Genomic DNA, 12,345 nt, shown 5'->3' on the forward strand with positions numbered 1-12,345 from the left:
TTAGAGCTCTCCAGAGAGCCCTGAACGGGGAGCTGAGGGGAGGGCGGGAAGGGAGGGGAGAGGCAGAGGGGGGCAGAAGGCGGGCATGGCTCGGGGGGCTCCTGGGCGCTGATTACTGCCAAGCCCTCGTCCCCTCAGCCATCGTCCCCTCTGCCAGCGGCCCCGCTGTTCCCGCTCAGTCCCCGCCTCAACAGAGACGGCGCCCACACCCCCCCAGCCCCAGCCCCACCCCCAGCCCCCGCCCTTCCCTCAGCCAACTCTCGCGAGGCTTCCGCAGCCCCGCCCGCCTCCCCGACCCCACCTTTCCCAAACCCCGCCCCCCCGTTAGGACACGCCCATCCCACTCCCCGCCCCAGCGCCATTGGCTCCACCCCCCCCGGGCCCGCCCCCCGCCCGCCGTAGCCCCGCCCCTCGCGCGCCCCCGCCAGGCCCCGCCCCCCCCGCGCGCCCCCTCAGGCCCCGCAGGCGCGGCCCGGCCCGGCCATGCCGGCCAAGAGGAAGCCGGTGCTGCCGGCCCTCAACATCGCCCCCAGCGCCGCCGAGGGGCCGAGCCCCGACGGCTCCGCCGAGTGAGTCAGTGGCGGCGGGGCCCGCCCAGCCTGCGCCGCGACCGGGGGCTGCCCGGGCCTGGGGAAGGGAGAGAAGGCGGGGGAGGGCCGTGACAGGGCGGGCACTGGGCCTTGGTGGGGGGGAAGATAGGGCAGCCCTGAGGGAACCGGGTGAACGGGCACCGGGCCGGGAGGGGCTGAGGGGGCCGCGACAGGGCAGGCACCGGGCCTGGGGAGCTTGTGGGGGGCGGACAGGCCAGACGCCGGGCCCGGGAGGAGCGGGGGACACCGGGTTGGGGGTCCGAGGCGGGCCTGAGGAGGCTGGGACGGGCCTGGCACTGGGTCTGGGGGGTGGGAGGGGGTCAGGGTAAGCGGACATGGGGTCTGGGGGACAGGGGCTGAGCGCAGGTGGAGGCTGAGCTGATGGCCAGGTTTGCTGGGGGGAGGCAGAGGAGGCTGGGGAAGATCTGGGAGCAGCTGGGGCATGGGGGGGACTAGGACTGGGCTTGTGGGAGCCAGGATTTGGGGCAGGAATCAGGGCTTGGGGGACAGCACATGTGGGGTGAAGAGGGTGGCATGGGCAGTGCTGGGGGAGGCCGAGCATGCCATGGGGGTGCTGGGTGGAAGGGGAAGGGTGAGACCCTCCAGAACTGCTGCCCGAGGCTCAGGGGACATGAAGAGGGTGGACAGCAAATAGAAGAGAGCAGCTGGGGCTTGTGTGGATGGTGGGAGCTCAGCAGCAGGTGCTGGGGGAGCACAGACACCACTTTGTGCTCAGGAGCAGTGGGTTTGGGGGGTGGCAGGGGGCTGTAACAAAGCAGGGGGTTGCTGGACACTCTGGAAAGGCCTTCTTGTGTTTCACAGCAAAACCCAAGCTTGGCTTCTTGTGTCAAGAGAGGGAGAGGTTGCTGATGCTGCCATTCTCCCTGGGCTGGGCTGTGCTGCCTCTTTAAGGGTTGAAGGATTTTCCCTGCTCCTTGGCTCCCCCTGAACAGCTGGCTGCACTGAGGCTCCTCTCCAGAGGAGATGTGTGTTGGGCAGATAGTGCACCATGGGTCTCACTGTCCCTGTCAGCACCAGAGCTGAGTCCTGCCCCATTCCAGAGCTTTGCTTTAGTCTTGCTGCTGTATCAGGGGCTGAGTATGTGTCAGGTGACAGCTTTCAGTTATTTCCCTCTGCTTCCCTTAAAAAAAAAAAACCAAACCCACAACCCTCTTTCTCTGGCACTGCCCCTGCAGTCTCCTGACCATCCCTTCTGTCTCCTTCTCCCTTCTCCAGGGCAAACCTGGTGGACCTGCAGAAGAAGCTTGAGGAGCTGGAGCTGGATGAGCAGCAGAAGAAGCGCCTGGAAGCTTTTCTCACCCAGAAAGCCAAAGTTGGTGAGCTGAAGGATGATGATTTTGAGAGGATCTCTGAACTGGGGGCTGGCAACGGCGGAGTGGTCACCAAAGTGCAGCACAAACCCTCAGGGCTCATTATGGCACGGAAGGTAATGAGGGGAAAAAGAAGAGTGGGCTGTGGTGTTGTGCCAGAGGGTGTCCAGCACTCTGAGAGCACCAGCTTGGCTCAGGATCTCTGCACTGACACATCTGCACCCTCCAGGGGTGGGACTGAGGTCCTGGTTGCCCTCAGCTGGGTTTTAGGTGGAGTCTCTGCTGCTTCACCTCTGCCCATCTCCAAGTCCTCCCCTGGGAGAGGCCAAGATCTCTGCACCAGATCCTGCTGTTGAAAACAGAACGTTTATTCTTCTTCCAGAGGAGCTGATTGTAATGAACTGGGCTAACCTGGAGGGAAGCAGCAGGAAGCAGATGTCCTGAGGATCCTGGGTTGTGGCTATGGAGGGCTGGAAGTGGCAGGTGGAGGGATAGGTTTGGCAGACACATGTTCCTTGTCACCCACCTAACAGAGCCCCCCCTGTAGTTCCAAGCAGCCACCATGGGTCCTTTCAGACATGGGAGTGGGGGAGAATTCTTCTACTCTGGTGCCTGGTAGCAGAAAATGAGGAGATGCTTCATCTGTCTGTTAGAGAAGGCAGCACCCAGCAAGAACAGGGTGACCACTCCTCTGGAGGAAACTTTCTGGTCTCTCCTGCAGTTGGGGTGCTTTAGTGGGTCTCATGGGCAAATCTGCTTCTCCAGGTGGCTTCTTGGAGGCTTCCAGGATGTTTGATTTGGGAGTGTTGGTTGTCACTGGGTGGGTTTGGGGAGCTCTGTGTTCAGAAAGTGAAGTGGCTGTCCCTGCTGCAGAGAAAGGGCTGCGTGGGGCTGTGGGCAGGATGGAGCTCCCTGGGGTTGGGTGTCCTGGAGCTCCCAGGAACAGTGTCTGGTTTTTGGGTTTTTTTGGTTTGTTTGGTTTTTTTTTTTTTTCCTGATTTGCCATTGCATTTCTCAGCCTCTGGCTCCCCTCCCCACAGCTGTGTTAACTGACTCCAGGTGGAGGATAAAAAGCAACTGCTCTTTCAAGGGCATAGTCTTCACTTTTTTCTTTTTCTTTTCTCTTTTTTCTTTTTTTTTTCTTTGTTTTACTTTCTGTGGTTTCCTTGATGATACCAGAGCACCTCTTCTTACAACACCTACAGCACTTGTGAAAATGTTCCTCTCTGCTGAGTCAGATCTGCAGCAAACTTCTGACTTGTCTTTCCACTCAGTATCCTGTGCAATCTCCACCTGGCCAGGGGTTGCCTCAGCCTCTCAGAGGCTGCCCAGGGCTCTGCCTCTCCCTTTATCCTTCACATCAGTCTGCAAAGGGTAAAAACCACACCAATGCAGAGCTTCCCATGAAGACTTTGTTTCTTTTCCACACTCAGGACTTGCTCACATGGTTCCTGTAAGTTTTTCCAGGTGTGTTACACCTTTAAATACTGTTTTGGGTTTTTTTCTTTCTTGGCAGCTGATTCATTTAGAAATCAAGCCAGCCATCAGGAATCAGATTATCCGAGAGCTGCAGGTGCTGCATGAGTGTAATTCCCCATACATTGTGGGTTTCTATGGAGCCTTCTACAGTGATGGAGAGATCTCCATCTGCATGGAGCACATGGTGAGTCCCAGTTTCCTCCTCTGCAAACTCCTGCCCTGCTCTGAACCCTTTCTCCCTGAGACTTGAAATTGCAAGTGACACCAGTCAGGGTGCTGGCAGCCCCAGTGGCTCCGTGCCTGGGAGCACATGCAAGGCCACTGTGCTCCTGCTGGGAGCCTCACATGTGGGCACTGAAATGAGAGAGAGAACTTTTTGGAAAGCAGAAGCCAAGGTTTGGGGGTTGGCCAAACAGAACTCTTGTCAACCCCTGGCTCGGCAGCCCTTGCCATGAAGCACAGATCACATTTGCTGTTGTCTCTGGTGGGAAACTGTGTTGTCACTCCTCTGGATCAGCACTGACAGCATCAGCTCTGCGTTTTCCTCTGATGGGAAGGAAGCTAAGAACTAACAGCAAGAAGCAGAGCTGATAGAAGATAGCACTGAAATGATTTTCAGCAAGAAGCTTGAGCTCTGATCTCCAGATCTCTCTTGCTATGGAAAGAATGGGCTTGATGCTGAGCTGTTGCAGGCAGCTGAGCTGGGATGCTCTGGGCTGTTCATACACTGTGTGCCCTCCCTGGGTCTGCTTGCTCTGTTCTCCTGCTGGGGATTGGCCTGGTGGTCACCTCTGTGTTCTTTGTTTTAGGATGGTGGCTCTTTGGATCAAGTGTTGAAAGAAGCCAAAAGAATTCCTGAGGAGATCTTGGGGAAAGTCAGCATAGCGGTGAGTGAGTCGTGGTGGCTTTTCAGGCTTCCAGAAGGGATTTGCTGGGCATGGTTTGGGAATAATGCTTCTGTAGCCTTAGGAATCTTCCTTTCCCCATAAACACTTTCCTGCCCTGACCTACGGCAAGAGGCAGTGGTGTGTGCAAGAGGGGAGGGGGAAACCATATTCCCAACCACTCTCCATAACCCTGACCCCTTGGTGTTGCACCATCTGGTGTTGGCTCCTCCTGGAGAAGGTTTGGGAGAAGCTTTCTTGGGTGGTTAACCCAGGATCTGTGATGGACAGGGTGGTAAACTGCAACCTCTGAAACACATGGACACCATGGGGTGGCTTTCCTTGCCACTCCAGTGTGGCAGCACTCAGAGTTTATGCAACATGTCCTGCTGAGGGGAAAGCACTTCCCTTCCCTGCTCTGATCTCAGCCCTGGTGAGGCCACACCTCGAGTCCTGTGTCCAGTTCTGGGCCCCTCAGTTCAGGAAGGAGATTGAGGTGCTGGAGCAGGTCCAAAGGAGGGCAACCAGGCTGGTGAAGGGACTCGAGCACAGGCCCTATGAAGAGAGGCTGAGAGAGCTGGGGCTGTTCAGCCTGAAGAAGAGGAGGCTCAGGGGAGACCTCGTTGCTCTCTACAACTCCCTGAAAGGAGGTTGGAGCCAGGGGGGGGTTGGGCTCTTTTCCCAGACGACTTTCAACAAGACAAGAGGACACAGTCTTAAGTTGTGCCAGGGGAGATTTAGGCTGGATATCAGAAAGAATTTTTTTATGGAGAGGGTGATCAGGCAATGGAATGGACTGCCCGGTGAGGTGGTGGATTCTCCATCCCTAGAGACATTTAAAAAGAGACTGGATGTGGCACTCAGTGCCATGGGCTGGTAACTGCAGCAGTAGTGGATCAAGGGTTGGACTTGATGATCTCTGAGGTCCCTTCCAACCCAGCCAATTCTATGATTCTATGATTCTCTCCTTGGTTTCCTTCTAGGTTCTGAGGGGTTTGGCTTATCTGCGAGAGAAGCACCAAATCATGCACAGAGGTGAGAGGAGGAACCTAAAAATAGCTGCCTGTGGTACGTTAGCCTTGTGCTTTCCCTGGAGTCACATTTGCTCTCTCCTCTCTCCCTGTTGTCAGATGTGAAGCCTTCTAACATCCTGGTTAATTCTCGAGGAGAGATCAAGCTGTGTGACTTTGGGGTCAGCGGCCAACTCATTGACTCCATGGCAAACTCTTTTGTGGGAACTCGGTCCTACATGTCTGTAAGTTCCTTCCAGCTTTTCATCTGGGATTTTTTTACAATCTGGGTTCAGCTCTGCTCTTACAGACTCAGTGGGGAGTGTCCTGGTCGTTCACATTTTTCCTCTGTTTCCATCCTCACCTGGACTGCCCCAATCCTGGCTCTCACTGGGGCTGAGCCCAGTGCTTCAAGGTACTGTCCTGTGCTGGAGGATTGATAAGTCCGTGTCCCCCTGAGGAGCTGATGTCCTGTGGGCTCCAAGCTGTGCTCAGCTAGCAGTGCTGCATGTGGAAGTGCAGAGACTTGTAGGGAAAAACCTTTTGGATCCTACAGATACTTCCAGCTTTGATTTTCCCAAGTGTTTCCCAAACCTGTTTTCTTTTCATGCAAAGAAAAGGTTGGTTCTTCATTCAAGAATCTGAGTGTGGCTGCTGGTAACACTCAGCTCCTCTGCTGCTTTCACCATGTGCAAAATGGGGGTAAAACCAGTTTAGTGCAGCTGGGTTTTGGTACAGGCTAATGGGAAATTAAAGCCAAACTGGAGTCAGCCAGTGAGGGTGAACTGGTTGTGCCTCTCCTTTAAATGAGAATCATCAACTGCAGGTCATAAAGTGCCTGTAACAATAAAATAACCTCCTTGCTGCCTCCCAGTGCCCAGGTCTGGCTGGCTGAAGGGCAGAGGGTTGTGGCTGGAAATGAGTGGTGGGTTACTAGGGCAGCAGTCAGAGTGCCCTCCTGAGCTGCTCTCATATTTTGGGAATGGTTATTCAAGCACAGTTATAGTTAGACAGTGGCTATTTAAAAATAATGTCTCCTTCTCTCCTTCACACTCAGCCCCTGGCTTTGCCCAGCTGACTCAAGGCTGCCAGTGTGGATGACTTGCACTGATGTACTTAATTTTTATTTTTCATTCAATTGTAAGATCCAAGAGTGGCTTTTCTGCTCTTGAAATTCCTCTTGGGCACTAACAGGAATGAGCAGGGGAAAAATAAAATTGAACACGAGAGGAAAATTTTTCACTCTGAGGCCAGTCAGCCATTGGAATGGTTTCCCAGGAGAAGGGGTGGATTCCCCCACTTGAAAAAGCTTGAAGGGGTGCATATAAACAATAATATGAGAAGAGATGAACCAGATGATCCTGACATTCTATGATTCCATGATTCTCATTAGTAACTGGAGCTCGTTAGATCTCAGCAATAGAGATCTCAGAGCATTAGGTTCCTGCTGTGTACTCTCAGTGCCTGCAGCTGTAGGTGCTGCTCAGCTGTAGCTGTGGGTGAGATGGGTGCAAGTGCTGAATGGTTGGACTTGATTTTGAAGGTCCTTTCCAACCATCATCATTCTATGATGGTGGACACCTGATTCTTTGGGACACCCCTTCCCCTGGAGGAGTGGAGAGCTGAGCCGGAGAGACCAGTTCTGGGCCCCTCAGCTCAGGAAGGAGATTGAGGTGCTGGAGCAGGTCCAAAGGAGGCAACTGGGCTGGGGAAGGGACTGGAGCACAGATACTATGAGGAGAGGCTGAGGGAGCTGGGGGTGTTGAGGCTGGAGAAGAGGAGGCTCAGGGGAGACCTCATCACTCTCTCCAACTCCCTGAAAGGAGGTTGGAGCCAGGGGGGGGTTGGGCTCTGCTCCCAGGCAACTCTCAGCAAGACAAGAGGGCACAAGAGGTCTCAAGTTGTGCCAGGGGAGGTTTAGGTTGGACATTAGAAAGGATTTCTTTCTGGAGAGGGTGCTCAGCCATTGGAATGGGCTGCCCAGGGAAGGGGTGGATTCTCCATCCCTGGAGATATTTCCAAAGAGCCTGGATGTGGCACTCAGTGCCATGGGCTGGGAACCACGGGGGGAGTGGAGCAAGGGTTGGACTTGATGAGCTCTGAGGTCCCTTCCAACCCAGCCCATCTATGATTCTATGACCATCAGGATCTTAGAATCCCAGATTTCATCTCAGGGTGTGTTATTCCCCACTCTGGGTGCTGATGTCCTTTCTCAGGGGGTGTTTCTCTGCTCTTCCCTTCCCAGCCTGAGCGGTTGCAGGGCACCCACTACTCGGTCCAGTCTGACATCTGGAGCATGGGGCTGTCGTTAGTGGAGCTGTCGATCGGAAGGTACCCAATCCCCCCGCCAGACTCCAAGGAACTGGAAGCAATATTTGGCCGTCCTGTGGTGGACGGGGCAGAGGGAGAGCCTCACAGCATCTCGCCGCGGGCCAGGCCCCCAGGACGCCCCGTCAGTGGTAGGGGCTGTCGTGTGCATTGCAAACAACAACACAGAGGTGGGGGAGAAGGGGTCGGGTCGGGCTGCCCAAAGGCCCCTCTGGGTGAGGTCGTGGTGGGGAAGCGAGCGCGTCCCCAAAGAGGCCTCGCTGCGGATGCTCCAGCAGAACCCACTCTGCTGCGGAGGTTTGTCCTTCCTGAAGTGCAAGGAGGAATCTGGACTGGCGTGGGGAAGTGAGATTTGCTCTCAGGATGCTGACCAGGCTCTGTTAAGGTTGTAAAGAGCTCGCTTTGTCTGCCTGCATCCCACGGGAAAGCTCAAGCCCCACAGCAAGGCACCCTGTGATGGGGACAACACAGGCTCTCAGGATGTGCACCCCTTGGTGGAGATGCTTTGAGGGACACTGTCACAGCCCCTGTGGCTCCTCAAGTTTTGCCCATGCTGCTGGCAGGTTCCTTTCAGGGACACTGTCACAGCCCCTGTGGCTCCTCAGGTTTTGCCCATGCTGATTGTTGGCAGGTTCCTTTCAGGGACACTGTCACAGCCCCTGTGGCTCCAAGTTTTGCCCATGCTGCTGGCAGGTTCCTTTCAGGGACACTGTCACAGCCCCTGTGGCTCCTCAGGTTTTGCCCATGCTGATTGTTGGCAGGTTCCTTTCAGGGACACTGTCACAGCCCCTGTGGCTCCTCAGGTTTTGCCCATGCTGCTGGCAGGTTCATTTCAGGGACACTGTCACAGCCCCTGTGGCTCCTCAGGTTTTGCCCATGCTGATTGTTGGCAGGTTCCTTTCAGGGACACTGTCACAGCCCTTGTGGCTCCTCAGGTTTTGCCCATGCTGCTGGCAGGTTCCTTTCAGGGACACTGTCACAGCCCCTGTGGCTCCTCAGGTTTTGCCCATGCTGTTGGCAGGTTCCTTTCAGGGACACTGTCACAGCCCCTGTGGCTCCAAGTTTTGCCCATGCTGCTGGCAGGTTCATTTCAAGCTAGAGGAACCTTTTTTGGGAAAAGCTTTGCTAGGAGCTCTCATGGAAGCAACATACCAGCACGAGGGTTTGAAGGAAGCTCTGATTGAGCCATTTGCTTGGAAGCAGAAGGCTCTAGAAATGCTGCCAGCCTGCCACAGCAGATGGTCTGCTACTCTCCAAATGCTCCAAGTTAGGAAATAAATGGACTGTAGGCACGGTGAAAGAAATTTGAAATTTCAGAATTTATTTTTCATCATTCTTTAAACCTCCAGCCAGTTCCTAGGCCTCTGCCTCTCCCAGCAGAAGCCCCTCAAGCACCCGTGCTTTTCACACGACATGAGGCCCCTTCCTGTCCCCAAGCACCCTCTCACCACTGTTTTTGTCACTTTTTCACCACGCAGGCCATGGGATGGACAGCCGGCCTGCCATGGCCATCTTTGAACTGCTGGATTATATAGTTAATGAGGTGGGTATTTCTTTATCCTTGGCTCTCCTGGGGCTTCCCTGGGGCACAGCAGTGTCATGTCTGCTCTGCTGTGTCAGGGTGGGTTCCAAAACCTTTGCTTGAGCAGAGGCTTTTCAATAGAGAAAGCCCTTTGAATGAGGGTGCTAAAACTCCAGGCAGCAGTATCCCAGCAGCCTTGCAAGGCAGAATTCATCCCACCAGCAAGCAGAAAGAGCAGTTCCCCTGGTTAAAGTGATAGGAGTTGACCCCCATTAGTGTGTTTATTGCCAGAGCTGGGATTTTTTGGGGGTTGGATCTGGAATTAATGATGCTGCAATTGCAGTTTCACAGGGTCCCCCCCCAAGCTTCACATGGTGGTAGGGCAGAAGTTTGCTGTCAGCCCAGCCATGTCCTGCCAGGATGGGGAATGGCAGGGAGCAGTTTTGGGGTTGTAAAGGGCAACTTGGAGGAGGAGAGCTGGAAAGCACAGAGCTTTTCTGCAGCTCATTAGAGGTGCCACTCTGGTTTTTGACCCATTCACACACAGTGATGCAGAAAACCTTTCTCCTTCTCCCTGCAGCCACCTCCCAAGCTGCCAAATGGAGTTTTCACACAAGACTTCCAAGAGTTTGTAAATAAATGGTAAGGATTTAATCTTCTGGCTGATGGTGGGGGCCTGTGTGTACTCCCTGACAGCTCTGCAGGCTGCTTTATCCAAAATGTTCAGCAGAGTGGTGTGTTCTCTGTGCTCTAGAGGTGACCCCTCCCTGCCTGCAGTGTGATCCTGCACTGTTCTGGGAGCTCCTGCCTTGGGAAGGTTTGGAATAAAAGCAGTTTATTTGTGGTGATGCTTAGCAGTATCCCAGCACCTTCTAAATCTGAGCCTGGCAGGGGGATGGGGGAGCAGATTGCTGGGACTGTGAGTCACCCCCCAGCCTTGCAGGCACCAGGCATACACACACCATCCACTTCCAGACCTTCTGACGCCACAGGGGGGGCACCTGAAGGTGCTGCTCCAACCCCTGTGAAATCACAGAGACTGGACCTGACAAAAATCATTAATCCCTGCCAGGCTTTGGGTCCTGTTCTCCATTTGAAGGGTGCAGTTCATCCACACGGCCTAGAAGAGATGGATCCTGCAGCTGTCCTAGGAGCTGGGCTGTTGGAGGCAGTCCTTTAGGGGCTGTTTGGATGCTGCCAAGCTCCTGGGGAAACCAGCCAGGAGCCCAAGTGGCTTTTCAGTGAAGCTGGAGACCTCTCCAGCCAGATAACCTGGTTTCCCACAAGAAATGTCACAGTGTTGGTTTTGCTCTTTTGTTCTTCTCGTTTCAGCTTAATTAAAAATCCAGCAGAACGGGCAGATCTGAAGATGCTGATGGTAAGTGGGGAGAAGCAATTTTCTTTCTCTAGTGGGATGCCAAGAGATCTCCAACCTGCTGCCACATCCCCTCTGTGCTTCTCTTGCTCTAAAGGCTGGAGACTCCCAGGCTGAGCTTAAGATGAGCCAAACAGAGCTCAGGAGAGAGAGTGACTCACCTGGGTTCAAAGGCAGTGATGGTATCTGCCCTGTGTGGAGCCCAGGGTGGGAACCATATCTGTGCAGGTGCCTGGGACAAACCTTTGCCTCCTGAGCTGGGCAGATGAATTGATGCCAGCTCTTACTCAGCCCAGTGTGTGATTGCAGCCCAGAAAACCAACCATGTCCTGGGCTGTGTGGACCAAAGCCTGGCAGCAGGTTGGGGGAGGGGATTCTCTGGTGAGGCTCTACCTGGAGAGCTGTGTCCATCTCTGAAGTCCCCAGTGTAAGACAGACATGGATCTACTAAAACTATGAAAATGATCAAGGGGCTGGAGACTGAGGCTGGAAAGGAGAAGGCTGCAGGGAGACCTTTAAAGCACCATCCAGTGCCTGAAGGGGCTCCAGGAAAGCTGGGGAGGGACTTTGGACAAGGGCAGGGAACAATAGGACAAGGGGTGGTGGCTTTAAGCTTCAAGAGGGAGATTTAGGTTGGACATGAGGAAGAAATTCTTTGGTGTGAGGGTGCTGAGCCCCTGGCCCAGGTTGCCCAGAGAAGCTGTGGCTGCCCCATCCCTGGCAGTGTTGAAGGCCCCAGGTTGGATGGGGCTTGGAGCACCCTGGGCTGGTGGGAGGTGTCCCTGAACATGGCAGGGGTGGCACTGGGTGAGCTTTATGGTCCCTTCACACCCAGGGGAGCAGGGTTTGCCATCCAGGGGCATTTAAGGACCACAGGACACACAGGAGCTGCAGCACTGTGCTCTGCCTGCCCATCCAGAGCTGCATTTCAGCCTGCTCACAGGCAGGGGCCACGCAGACTCTTGTGTCCTTTAAATCTCCCTTGTTCCCATCCCTGTGTGTCAGCTTCTTGGCCAGAACCAAACAAAACCCCAGCCACAGGGCTGCAGCTTTCTCAAAATCTGCTTTCTCTGCCGGGGAGCAGCCTGAGCTGTCACACTGGGGTCTTCTCACCTCCACGGGCTGCAGCCCATGGCATGGGGCTGGGTTTGGGGGGGCTGGGGAGCACCCGGAGATGCTCCTAACCCAGTTTTGGTTTGGTTTTTTTTTTCTCTTTGCCATCAGAGTCACACCTTCATCAAACGCTCCGAGGTGGAGGAGGTGGATTTCGCCGGCTGGCTGTGCAAAACGCTGAGGTTGAACCAGCCCAGCACACCCACCCGTGCTGCCATGTGAGGGCCCAGCCAAGCCACTGCCTGGTTCAGTACCTCTGCCTCTTGTCACCGTTTCCTTCTCCTCTCCAGGCCATGACAGAACTGCCCTCCTCCCTCCCCCTCAGCCCCTCCTCGCCTCGCATCCCGGCAGCAAAGCACCGGCCCCTCGGAAGCATCTTTCTCGACTGCCCCCCAGCCCAGGCAGGGTGGGTTTCCTTTGATGTGGAGGGGTTCCAGGCCTCTGCTCCAGCTCTTGGAGCTCCTGACACCTGGGAAACGTGGTGCTGCTTCTGTTAATTTTTCTTTTCTTTTGTTTGGGCTTTTTTGGTTTGGGGTTTTATTTTGTTTGTTTGTTTGTTTTGGGGTTTGTTTTGTGGTTGTGTTTTTTTGGGGTTTTTTTTTGTTTGTTTTTTTTGGTTTGTTTTTTTGTTTTTTTTTTTTTTTTTGAAACATGTTCACTTGGGTTAAAAAAAAAAAAAAAAAAATTGTGTGTATGTGTATATGCACACTTTA

At 54.5% G+C, this 12,345-nt stretch overlaps 1 protein-coding gene across 2 annotated transcripts; it reads left to right on the forward strand.

The window, feature by feature from the left end:
- The first annotated feature begins 419 nt into the window (after positions 1–419).
- Positions 420–12,345, forward strand: MAP2K2 (mitogen-activated protein kinase kinase 2). 2 transcript variants are annotated; one of them, XM_071727613.1, is made up of 12 exons: positions 420–569; positions 1,827–2,037; positions 3,438–3,584; positions 4,210–4,287; positions 5,268–5,319; positions 5,415–5,539; positions 7,540–7,753; positions 9,101–9,165; positions 9,725–9,786; positions 10,477–10,522; positions 11,744–11,850; positions 11,923–12,345. In XM_071727613.1, the coding sequence occupies exons 1-12, from the start codon at positions 484–486 to the stop codon at positions 11,927–11,929; spliced, it is 1,200 nt and encodes a 399-aa protein (XP_071583714.1). In that variant the 5' UTR covers positions 420–483; the 3' UTR covers positions 11,930–12,345. The 2 variants fall into 2 exon arrangements, with proteins under 2 accessions (XP_071583714.1, XP_071583713.1); XM_071727612.1 differs by lacking the exon at positions 420–569 and adding an exon at positions 1,504–1,688 and having other exon boundaries at positions 11,923–12,129.

Source organism: Heliangelus exortis, chromosome 28 (genome assembly GCF_036169615.1).
Source record: "Heliangelus exortis chromosome 28, bHelExo1.hap1, whole genome shotgun sequence".
NCBI lineage: Eukaryota > Metazoa > Chordata > Aves > Apodiformes > Trochilidae > Heliangelus > Heliangelus exortis.